The following is a 12,258-nucleotide window of genomic DNA, read 5'->3' as shown; positions in this document are numbered from 1 at the left end:
AACAATACAAAACAGGTGTGGTACTTGCCAAGAACCGATAGTAAAAGGTGTTTTGTTGTTGCAAGAGATTTGTTCACTGTCCCCAAAAGCTGTCAATAAACTGAAACTGAACCTTGACTCAGAGGGTGGAGTTCACACTCAGCAGAACAGAATAAACTATATTTTTTTTTTTTTTTGGCAGACTCAGATGGGAAGAGAGACACAGGGAGGAAGGAGGTGGGGTTTAGGAGTTTCATGGGCCTTTCTCAATCTTGGAAAAGCACAGAAGAGGGTTGACTGGGCCTTTCTCTGCAGCTTTTTGGATCTACCAGGTTCATACCCTACTATGTGACTCCCAAGTTTTTATTAATAATAGAATAATTTGGATAATTGTTACATTTTGTTTTTGTTGTTTCAAATGACCAGGCTGGGCTCCAGTAAAGGTTTTAAGAAGTCTGAAAAAGCCTTGTTAAATATCCACACTGGCTTGATTTACAAAGCACAAAAGAATGAACCAAAATGTCCAACAACTGGCAAATATTAAACAAATCACTTACTTGGCTGTAAAAAGGGACAGCCTACTGATATATGCAATATGAAGAGTATTCAAAATTACACTACATGAAAGATCCACATGAGACTATGTTGTGTGTCATTAGTTGAAGATGTGTTACATTTGTTTATGATGTAGAATATTTTAATGATGCAAAGATGTGCTGCATTCTTTTATGCTGCATTTGTTTAACTCTGTGAAGCTGTGTTAATGTATCTGCCTAAAACGCCTGACTGATCTAATAAACAGCGGATTGGTCAATAGCTAGGCAGGTAAGAGAAGCAGGCAGGGCTGCAGGCAGAGAGAATAAATAGTAGAAATTGGGAAGAAAAGATCAAGTAGCAGAGAAAAGGAGGAGAGGAGGGCATCAGGGGCCAGCCTGCCAGCCATCCATGGAATGAGTAAGAAGTAAAAGTATATAGAATATAGAAAGACAAAAGCCCAGATAGGACAATTAAGAAAAGCTGGCTAGAAACAAGCCAAGCTAGGGCTAGGCATTCATACAAAAGAATAAATCTCCATGTGTGATTATTGGGGAGCTGGGTAGTGGGTCCCCAAAGAGCAAAGAGTCAAAAGAGTTTAAAATAACCTACCATTTTATTTATATAAAATTCTACAATAAGCTGGGGGCGGGGGACATACACCTGCAAGTCCATCACCTGGGAGACAGCAAGAAGTGACCACAAGTTAAAGCCAGTCTAGGATACAGAGCAAGGCCCTGCCCCAAACAACGAAATTCCAGAACAGGCAAAGTGGCTTATTTTGACAGAAACCTAATCAGCGGTGCTTCACGGAGAGGGGAGAACGAGGGAGAGGGAGGGAGGGAGGGAGAGAGAGAGAGAGAGAGAGAGAGAGAGAGAGAGAGAGAGAGAGAGAGAGAGAGAGAGAGAGAGAGGAGAGAATGTCCTACAGTCAGTGTATGACGAAATGTACCGCTTGATTGGCATTCTTAGAAATCTGAGCATTCACTTACCTACATTATACTCAAATGAAATGTCCAGGGCTGTGGCAACAGCTTAATGGTAAAATGTAATCTTGGTATTTGAGAAGCCCTGGACCAACGCCAGAAAGGATGAGACTGCTGAAGACATGGCTCAGAGAGCACCCATGCTGGGCAGCTCAAATCAGCCTGCAGCTGCCAGGGACCAAAGCCCTTTCTGACCTCCTTGAGAACTTGTACACACGGGTACGTATGCACACACACGAAAAACAATAATATATAGCTTTACCAAAAGGGCATCAGAGAGCAATAAATAAGAGTCCTTCAGATGAGTTTTTGTAACATTAACCAAAATGGAGAAGTAGAAAAAGGGTCATTTGGGAGTACAGAAATTTGCTATCTGACAACAGAATTGTATCCAGTTAAACCTGTTACAGTTGAAAATACCCTAGGTAGCCTGGCAGTGGTGGTACAAGCCTTTAATTCCAGCACTCAGGAGGCAAAGGCAGGAGGAGGAACTTTGAGGCCAGCCTGGTCTACAGGGTGAGTTCCTAGGACAGTCAGGGCCACACAGAAACAGTCTGTCTCAAAAAAATAAATAAATACTTGTGTAATAATCTTTTTGTACACTGTGAAGATGTGTCTTTGCCAAGGTTCCTTCTCATTGGTTTAATAAAAGCTAAACGATCACTAGCTAGGCAGGAGGTATAGACAGCACAGCCAGACACAGGACACTGGGAAGAAGAAAGTCGGAGTCACCAGGAGCAAGACATGTTGAAGGACAGGTAAAGCCACGAGTCATGTGGCAATACGTAGTTGATCAATAGAAATGGGTTGTAAGAGCTAGTTAGTAACAAGTCTAACTTATGGCTGAGCTTTTATAATTTATAATAAGTCTCTGTGTCGTTAATAAGGATCCAATGGTACCAATGAAAAGGTCCAACCACAATAAATAAATAAAACAAACCCAAAAGGAAGAGAAAAAGAAAATACCCTAGATTACAGCGCAATAAATAAAATCTATCCTGCCAAATACCACAACTTAGCAACACAGCGTATTGCATATGGCTCAGCCTCTTAGAGATACAGGGTCACTGGGTACCACCCCTCTCTGCAACTACAGAGCATCCCAAAGCAGTCCTACTGTGTACCCCTCATCCTTGAAAAGATCAAAATTCAAAGTATGGCTTCTATCGGATGAGTATCATTTCCATGTCTACATAGAATCATAAACTGAATTTCCTCAAGCTTGGGACTGCCTACACGGTACAGGGAATAGACACTGAGAAGGCAAGAGTTGTCAATGGTAGCTGTGAGCACAGCTGAGGGCAGGGACTGGGACAAAACATATCGGAGCCAACACCGGTCAGACAAGTGGAGAAATAAGCACAGGGTCAATGCAGGCCCCAGGAACAAGCATTAAGAATGAACACCGGGCTGGGCGGTGGTGGCGCATGCCTTTAATCCCAGCACTCGGGAGGCAGAGGCAGGCGGATCTCTGTGAGTTCGAGGCCAGGCTGGACCGACAGCCTCCAAAACAATACAGAGAAACCCTGTCTCGTAAAAACCAAAAAAAAAAAAAAGAATGAACACTGGGTCCCTGCCCAGTTTGAGGCGCCTCCTCACCGGTGGCCCTGGGCACTGGTCCTGGTAAGGCTGGGAATGTCTCTGGAGGAGGCTGCTCAGAAGTGAGTAGCAGCACACCACCCTGCACGGCTTTGTCTCAGGGCCCGGGAAGTTCACTGTTACAAGATGGCCGGCCAGGGAGACGTGAAGTACTACACCCTGGAGGAGATTCAGAAGCACAAAGACAGCAAGAGCACCTGGGTGATCCTGCACCACAAGGTGTGCAATCTGACCAAGTTTCTGGAGGAGGCCATTTGCCTGAAAAGATTTTTTTTTTTTTGGTTTTACGAGACAGGGTTTCTCTGTATTGTTTTGGAGGCTGTCGGTCTAGCCTGGCCTCGAACTCATAGAGATCCGTCTGCCTCTGCCTCCTGAGTGCTGGGATTAAAGGTGTGCGCCACCACCGCCTGGCGCCTAAAAGGATTTTAATGTCCGTGCAACCTGTCCTTTGGACAGCACCCTGGTGGGGAACAAGTACTAAGAAAGCAGGCCGGGGCGACGCGAAGTTACCGAGAACTCTGAGGACGTTGGGCACTCTAAGGCCTCTCGAGAACTGTCCAAAACCTACAGCATTGGCGAGCTCCATCCGGATGACAGATCAAAGATAGCCAAGCCTCAGGAAACTCTTATCACTACTGTCGACTCTAATTCCAGCTGGTGGACCAACTAGGTGATCACAGCCATCTCAGCCCTGGCTATAGCCCTGATGTATCGCCTCTACATGGCAGAAGACTAACCTGTCTCTCCAAACCAAGGATGGGGAAGACTGCCCCAGAGAAGGGAGAAAAGAAACCAGTGTTAATCCACTGACAGAAACCTTCCCCTGAGAAAGTAAATGTAACATATCTGTTACCCTTTCCTTCTGTGTTAGCTGAACAAACTAACTCTTTAAAAAAAAAAGAATTAGATACCACTGGGCACATGCTGTAATCCCAGCACTTGTGAGGCAGAGGCAGAGGCAGACAGATCTCTGTGAGTTCAAAGCCAGACTGGAACTACATAGTGACTTCTAGACCAGCCAGGACTACAGAGTAATTAATCCTCTCTCAAAAAAAAAAAAGCAAAACTCAATACTATGCCTCAACTGGGAGGTGGTGGCACATGTCTTTAATCCCAGCACTAGGGAGGCAGAGGCAGGTGGATCTCTGTGAGTTCGAGGCCAGCCTGGTCTACAGAGCGAGTTCCAGGACAGTATCCAAAGCTACAGAGAAACCCTGTCTCAAAAAACAAAACAAAACAAAACAAAACAAAACAAAACAAAAAAAAAAAAAACGGGGCTGGAGAGATGGCTCAGGGGTCCTGAGTTCAATTCCCAGCAACCACATGGAAGCTCACAACCATCTGTAATGAGATCTGGTGACCTCTTCTGGCATGCAGGCAGAACACTGTATACTTAATAATAAATAAAATTAAAAACAAACAAACAAAAAATGCTATATACTATGCTTCTACAGCAAAATCATGAAAACGCTGCTTTCGAAGATCTAACACAATGAGTATGGTTACACATTACATTTTAACCTGAAATAAACAGTATCTCATGCAATTAAGAAGCTCACAATCACCAGGCAGTGGTGGTGCACACCTTTAATCCCAGCACTCGGGAGGCAGAGGCAGGTGGATCTCTGTGAGTTTGAGGCCAGGCTGGTCTACAGAGCGAGTTCCAGGACAGCCAGTGCTATAAAGAAACCCTGTCTTGAAAACCTAAATAAATAAATGAATCTTTTAAAAAGTTTGCAATCAGAGGATTTCTTAGGGCTCTTTCTACAGTACCACCCCCATGCTCTCTACCAGAACAGCAAGCTGGGCCCAGATAGTTCTACCCCTTACCTTTTCTGTTCTACCCCTTACCTTTTCTGCTGCTGAAGAGTAGTGTTACAGGCTGATTCCTGCTGTGCCAAAGCTCCCTGAAGCGTGGACATTTTCCGGCCATGCCGTAAGGGTTGTACGTTTTCTTTACTCAGCTCCCACTCATCCCCCTCCAGCGACACGGCTTCACTGTGAACAAGAGACAGAGGTGACCCTGACACCAGCAGTGTTATGGTATAGAGTATGTCACTACCTTTGCAGGTGCGGTTCTGGGATGCAGAGAGCTGGCACCCTGGTAGCATTGTTGTCCTGAGCTTCTGAGTCTACCATTTTGGTTTCCAAGTTTATGCCTAACAGAAGAGAGAACTTGGCAAAGACATTGCAAAATACCAATAAAGTTAAAGCCAGGAAAATTTTAAAAGCATCATAAATTTAGCAAAGTAGATTAGATTTTTTTAAAAGCTAGCAGTTTTATGTCTAACATGGAACAATCTGGTGTAATTCGAAAATTAGTCCTACTCAGAATAATATGCTATGTTTTAACTTTCACTTTATAAGAGAAATAAACTGGGCAGGGGAGGCGTATGCCTTTAATCCCAGCACTCAGGAGGCAGAGGCAGGTGGCAGGTGGATCTCTGAGTTCCAGGTCAGCCTGGTCTACAGAGCAACAGTTCCAGCCAGGGTTACATAAAGAAACCCTGTCTCGAAAAACCGAAAATATATAAATAAATAGAACAGAGAAATAAAAGCCAGGTATGGTGACCTAAGCTTTTAGTTCCAGCACTTAGGAGGCAGAGTCTGAAGCCAGCTAGTGCAGCATAGTGTGTTGTGAAACCCTGTCCAAAACAAGACAAAAAATCCAGAAATCTATCACTTCTCTATATCTGCACTGTTTTCAGTTTTGCTCAACTACCCCTTTCTCTCGCCTGAGTTAGTACAATGAGGTCTTCTCTAGTCTGCGGGTCACCATTTTTTTCTGGGTTTTTGTTTTGTTTTTGTTTTTGTTTTTTTCAAGACAGGGGTTCTCTGTGTAGGCTTGGAGCCTGTCCTGGCACTCACTCTGTAGACCAGGCTGGCCTGGAACTCACAGAGATCCTCCTGCCTCTGCCTCCCCAGTGCTGGGAACAAAGGTGTGCGCCACCAACACCCGGCCCTTTTTCTGTTTTTAATCCAATCAACACTGCACACCAATAAATCCCTCTCAAATTGCTTTGCTAAAATACATCTTGTGATTTTCCATTACGATCAAATGGAAAGCCCAGTCATTACTGTGCTGGCATACTGACCTTGTCATTTTGGTGGTCAGCCTAGCCTTTCATGGCTGAACCGTCTCTCCAGTTCCATACTCGCCTTAATTCCTTCTACTGTCTAGGTTCACGGTGCTCCAGTGACAATGACCATGCCAGGAGCAGCTTCCCCTCCTACATTTCTACAATACAGACATGACTAGTTCTTTAACATTAATGATTTATTTATGCGCGTGTGTTGTGTGTGTGTGTGTGTGTGTGTGTGTGTGTGTGTGTAGGCCAGAGAACAACTTTTCAAAGTTGGTTCTCTCCTTCCACCATGTGGGGTCCTAGGGACCAAACTGTGGTCCTCGGTCTTGGCAGCAGTCACCTCTATCTGCAGAGCCATGTCCATGACTAGTTCTAGTTTTGACCCAAATACCATCTCATCTGTTCAAATCTTTTTTCCTTATCAGTGCTAGGGAACAAAACCAAGGCCTTGTGAATCTTAGGCAAGTGCCCTATGTGATCCCAACTTTTCAGAAACTGCAAAACTCCACCTCCAATGCTGCCTGTCATCTCTTGCTTTATACCTTTAATTGGTTGCTATCTATTTTTCTCATTTTAAATGTGTCTTATTCAGGGTTTTCCCCATCTTTATTCCTGCCCAGAACTTCACAAGGGCTGGAATATTGTGTCTTTTATTGTTCACCTTCAGTGTTCATGTGGTGGTCAATAAATTCTGTTGCATGAATGGAAGCTTATGGCATGGCAATGACCCAGCTATTATGGATTCCATAATTAAAATGCATATTAAGTTCTAACCTAGAAAACCTGCTCTATATTTTTATATATGAGGAAAGTAGCTGAGGTTCGTGCTACTGGCATAATGAAACACCTATTAATTGAAAGCAGTTACTTTACAGCAGCATTAGTGTCTCCACGACTCCCATACAAGGCATGTTCAAGGTCAAACAAAATAGCTAAAATGAGTTGCAGACTCAGATCTCAAGGCAAATTCCAAGCTCTCCCTGTTTTGTCCCGTGGCTGGATGCAGGGCTCCACGCCATCAGGAAAGGGGCTCGGGAGGGCCTGCTCTTTCCCAACCTCTGCGATCCTCCCCCTCGCCCACCAAGCACGCAGCTGTAGCAGCTTGACTCGGGTCCTCACCTCGCTGCAAGCCCTTCCTCCCTCGCCGCGGCCATCCTGCATTCCCGGGTCTTGCTTTCGCCCGTCCGCAGACCTTTTTTCCCCGGGTTCCGACTATCTGGCTTTCCTTTCTCAACCTTCAGCTGGTCCTGGGGTTGCGAGGACTGTCTTCCCGTGCTCCTAGACGAAAGCGTGCCCCCAACTCTGTCCCAAAGCCGCCACCTCACGACCCATCACGCCTAAGCCGCCAAGTTTCAAATTTAACGGTCCCTCGCCGCGGACGTAGCCACGCCCCAGGCGCCTCTCTCCCAAAGCATTCTGGAGACTGTAGTTTGTCCCGGGTTAAAGCTCGCGCTGCGCTGTGCACATGGGAATTGTAGTTCCGGGTTTGAGGAGCTGGAACCAATGACTTTGCAGGCGCTGCAGCAGGCTGGGGCACTAAGAATTCTCTGTGGGCTCACTCTTGAGTTTCTACTCTAAGGCAACGAGAGACACCATAAGAACAAAGGTTTCTTTGATGTTTTGAGTGTTATATCTCAGAGTACATGTGTCTGACCTGGCTCTTCTGGCTTGCTCAGACCAAGTGATTGTGTTCCCCTAGGTCTTACTGTCTTCCCCAGGTATCACCTGTTCAGAGTTCCTTAGGCCACTCTCTCCCAGCTGTTTCCCGTCGAACCCTTGAATTTAAAAAAGTTAGATTCTAGTTCTCATTTTACCTCTTACACCAGAACTGGTTTAGCACCGCACTTCCTTTCTCCCAGCAAGCCCTTTCTCCTCCACAACTTCTCAGCTTCCACCAACTTCCGTTAAACTACCCTGGAAGTGAACCATTGTTCTTTCACGCAGCAGCCTAGCCAGATGTACTGTAAATTCCACACAACACGGAATACAACAAGGCTACGCTTCCTGCCTGTTTCCCTGAGGCTAAAGATCAGGCTTGCTACAAGCCTGTGTCTGAGCTACTCAAGAGACTGGGGCACAAGGATCAGGAGTTTTCAATAGCATTCAAGGAAGACCTTATTTCTAAATAAAAAGTTGGGTTTTTGTATTGTTTTGTTGTTGTTTTGGTCTGTGTGCTTTTAAGGGTGGGGAGGTGAGAGTGGCTCAGTGGAAACCACTGGTCTCGCATGCATCCGGGTCCTGAGTCCAATCCCCACGAACACACACACACACACACACACACACACACGCACACACGCACGCACGCACGCACGCACACATGCGCACGAAGCAGAAGATGGTGAGGAAGAAGAAAGGGAGGGAAAGAGAGAGAATGAGAGTAAAAATTACTTGGAACATGAAATCTGGTTAGGCTGGACAATAGTTGGATAGGACCTGGGGGTTTGAATGACAAGGGCCCCCATAGGTTTTTTTGTTTGTTTGTTTTTTGTTTTTAGGAGACAGGTTTCTCTGTATTGTTTTGGAGGCTATCGGTCCAGCCCGGCCTCGAACTCACAGAGATCCGCCTGCCTCTGCCTCCCGAGTGCTGGGATTAAAGGCGTGCGCCACCACCGCCCGGCTCCCCACTTGGTCCCCAGTTGCTGGAACGCTGTGGGAAGGATTAGGAGGTGTGGCCCCATTGGAGGAGGTGTGTCACTTGGGGGCGGGCTTTGAGGTTTGAAAAGCCATTTCACACCTTTTTAGTGGAAATACGATAAGACAAAGGCTCAGCTGGAGAGCCTCAGTGTGCTGAGCAATGGCAAGAACAGATGAGGTCGGTGAGCCAGACAGAGCTTTTGCCATTGAAGAACTTTGGTGGGGACACACAATGTTGGTGCACTGATACCCAGGCCAGAAGCAAATTAAAAGGGGGGGGGCACAGAAGCATAGCGGAGCTTGCAGCTAGGCTCTGGAGTAGAAAGGGAAGCTATGGACCGTCTCTACAGAAGTCAGTGAACCTGAAGGGAAAGGATGAGTCAGCACAATCTACCGCTCAGGGTACACAAAGTTGTGTAGGAGCTGAAGCGTCTTGAGTCCCACCCCCTTCCTAGTCGCTGCTTGAGTCCCACCCCCTTCCTAGTCGCTGCTGTCCAGGCAGTTTCCCACTGCAGGCTTACCTTGTGGACCTCTGTGCTGCCCCACCAAAATGTGCCTGACTTATGTTCCATTATCTCACCTCTCATCATCTAGAAAGCAGGCGTTAAATGGCAGAAGATGCTCCTGATAGTTAGTGTCTTAAGATACTAATACATGGTTTTTGTTGTTGGTTTGGGGTTTTTGGTTTCTCTCTTTCTTTCTTTCTTTCTTTCTTTCTTTTTTTTTTTTTTTTCCTTTCCCTAGACAGGGTTTCTCTGTAGTTCTGGCTGTCCTAGAACTCCCTCTGTGCATCAGGCTGACCTCGAACTCACAGAGATCCACCTGTCTCTGCCTCGAAAGTGTTGAGATTAAAGGAGTGTGCCACCACTACCAGGTGAGAATGCACTTCTTTTTTGCCAGTTTTCTAGATGCTTCACTGGCATCCCCTGGTTCATGCTTCCTTTTTTCATCCTCAGTGCCAGGATCTAGCTTCTCCCTGGTGTGGTTTCCTGATTCCATGCCTTTCTCTATCATAGTCAAGGAATTCTCTCTGCTTTTAAAGGCTCATGACTAGATGGAGCTCACCTAGGCAGCTCAGCATAACCTTTGCATCTCCCAGTCCCGAGCCCTAATCACATCTGCCAGGTCTCTTTGGCAATAGAAGGTGACATAGTCACAGGAATAATTTTGGAGGGTCATTATTCTACCTCCCTTGGGTTGAAAATATACATTAGTATCTCTAAAATTATTTCATCATAAAGAAACTTTTCTGTGTTCTTTCAGAGCAGATTTGGGAATATGCTGCTTAATACATTGCCTTCTCTAGGGCTCTTTATATTTTAATAGGGAGGTTTCTCTGTATAGCCTTGGCTTATTCTAGAACTAGTTCTGTGAACCAGGCTGGTCTCTCACTCTAAATCTGCCTGCCTCTTCCTCCTGAGTGCTGAGACTAAAGGCTTGTGCCACCGCTGCCTGGCTAACAGAGCTTTGAGAAAAGAAATTTATAAAGGAATACATTTTACTGATGGGGCCAGGCATAATGGTGTTTGCCCATCTGGAGGACAGAGCAGGTAGAGTTTGAGACCACCCTAGTCTACACAGAGAGTTCCAGGCTGCATAGTGAAACCCTGTCTGTCTAAAATAAAAAAACAAATAAATTCAATTTTAACTGGTAGATTTTGGGCAGAATGGCAACTTTTAGCAGTCTGGGATTGTTCTAAGCAGTTCCTTCATTTCTTGTATCTACTCTCATCAAAGCTGTACCTTCCTGCATGAGTGGCTCTTAGAGGGACCTAGTAGTGGTTACACATGGTCTCTTGTGCAGTATGATTAGGGTATGTGTTCTTCATCCTGAAATGGCAGATGGCCCCAGTTTTGCCTCGCCTTCTTGGGTTGTACAAAATCCATCTTTGGCATGGCAAAAGTCCAAAGATGGGAACCTTGGGGGTCTCCAGGGCACCCCTAGACTGACAGTTTATTGTGCGACTGCACAAGGAGAGTCTCCCTGGGGGTAGGAGTAAGGTCAAGGGGGACAAAATTAGTGGTAAAGAGAAAGTGTTCAAGGTCAGAAGTTACCACGTTTGGGAAAGCAATATCACTTTGGGGCCTTTACCCTGACAGCAGCAGATCAGCCAATCAGAACCTCAGGAACTGGTTGAATTTACCAACAATTAGGTGTTTTGGAATGGGAGAACCAGTAAGATAGAAGTATTATGAGTCAACCAACCATTGCCAAGAAGGGAGGTGGAGGATGGAGAGACATCTTGACCCCAGACTGAGGGCTGCTGGCTGCTGCCCAGCTGTGTCTCCCTAGTAGCTGTTGCTGACAGAGAACTAGGGAACTCTCCAAAAATGCTGGGGTTTTCTCTTCAGTTGGGTGGAAACTCCTTTCTGGGCTGCACTTCTGCTTTTCTGCAGAAGTACCCTACTTTCACGATCATCTTAAAAACATTGGAAATCGCTTGACCCCAGATTTCCACTGATATATGCAATAATTATCTGTGCAGAATGGGGAGGTACCATTTCAACTGTCTGACATCTGGCAGAAAAGGATCAAAATGTCAGAACAGACCACAGGCTGAGAACATACAAAACCATAGAGGAGGCTGTAAAGAGACAACTGCCTTTAGCCAGAGCACTTGGGAGGTGGACGTGGAGGACCAGATGTATCCTCAGATACATAGTGAGTTCCAGGCTAGCCTGGGCTACAAATGACCCTTTATGGGACAAACAAAGCAGCCCTCCCCATGAAAATTGCAAAAGAAACAAGACAAATGCAGGGTTAAATGAGCTTAGGAACCGGCAGGAAATAGAAAATTTAGGTTGCTTCACCATCGCATTTGCCCAGCCACTTTTGTGCTCTGGACAGAAGTTGGAGAGCTTTAGTTTGCCAGTCCCCCAGCTCCTGTGTACAAGCCTGTCTCTCCTTTCCCACACTCCCTCAGCACCCCTAGTTGGAGTTCCAGCACCAAGGCGAGAAGGGTGCCGCTGTAAGCTTCAGGCCAGCCTGGGTCACATAATGAGATCACGTCTCAAATACCAGGGGCTGTGGATGTAATTTAGGGGTGGAATGCTTGCCCAGCATATGAAAGGTCCTGGGTTCCATCCCCAACACTGCAAATCCATCAACAAATGAGCCTTGTTTCCCTAGTTTAGCTGAAGCACTGTGTGCCAGACCTGGCTCTGGACCCAGAGGTCCCACGGAAGAGCCAGTGGAGAGTTCTTGTGATTCCATCCCTGAAGATTCCCTATTTTGGAAGCTGATGATGATAAGCTACCTGGTCTGGATGGCTCCTGGAAGAATCGACCAAACATGGGGGGGCGCGCGCTGATGGGATGATGGGTAGAATGGATCTATCCAAGCTCTTTCTACTTTTCTACTAGGAAGGCTACCTTGGTTTAGCTTTCTCAGACATTGCCTCCTGAGGCTTGCTGCACATAGTACAAAGCTTGCTTCTGAA

At 46.1% G+C, this 12,258-nt stretch overlaps 1 protein-coding gene across 2 annotated transcripts in view; it reads right to left on the bottom strand.

Moving 5' to 3' along the window:
- The window catches only part of Bub1b (BUB1 mitotic checkpoint serine/threonine kinase B), a 51,690-nt gene extending 44,128 nt beyond the window's left edge, over positions 1-7,562 (bottom strand). For both annotated transcript variants that reach the window (XM_040746035.1, XM_040746036.1), the window contains exons 1-2: positions 7,304-7,562; positions 4,950-5,096 (exon numbers count right to left, since the gene is read on the bottom strand). In XM_040746035.1, the coding sequence (XP_040601969.1) occupies positions 4,950-5,096; positions 7,304-7,338 (182 nt within the window). In that variant the 5' untranslated portion in view covers positions 7,339-7,562. The remainder of the gene's footprint in view (positions 1-4,949; positions 5,097-7,303) is intronic.
- Between the last annotated feature and the right edge of the window lie 4,696 nt (positions 7,563-12,258).

The sequence above is a fragment of the Mesocricetus auratus genome, unplaced genomic scaffold, assembly GCF_017639785.1.
Source record: "Mesocricetus auratus isolate SY011 unplaced genomic scaffold, BCM_Maur_2.0 Super-Scaffold_100004, whole genome shotgun sequence".
NCBI lineage: Eukaryota > Metazoa > Chordata > Mammalia > Rodentia > Cricetidae > Mesocricetus > Mesocricetus auratus.
This window is presented reverse-complemented; position numbering and strand designations above follow the sequence as displayed.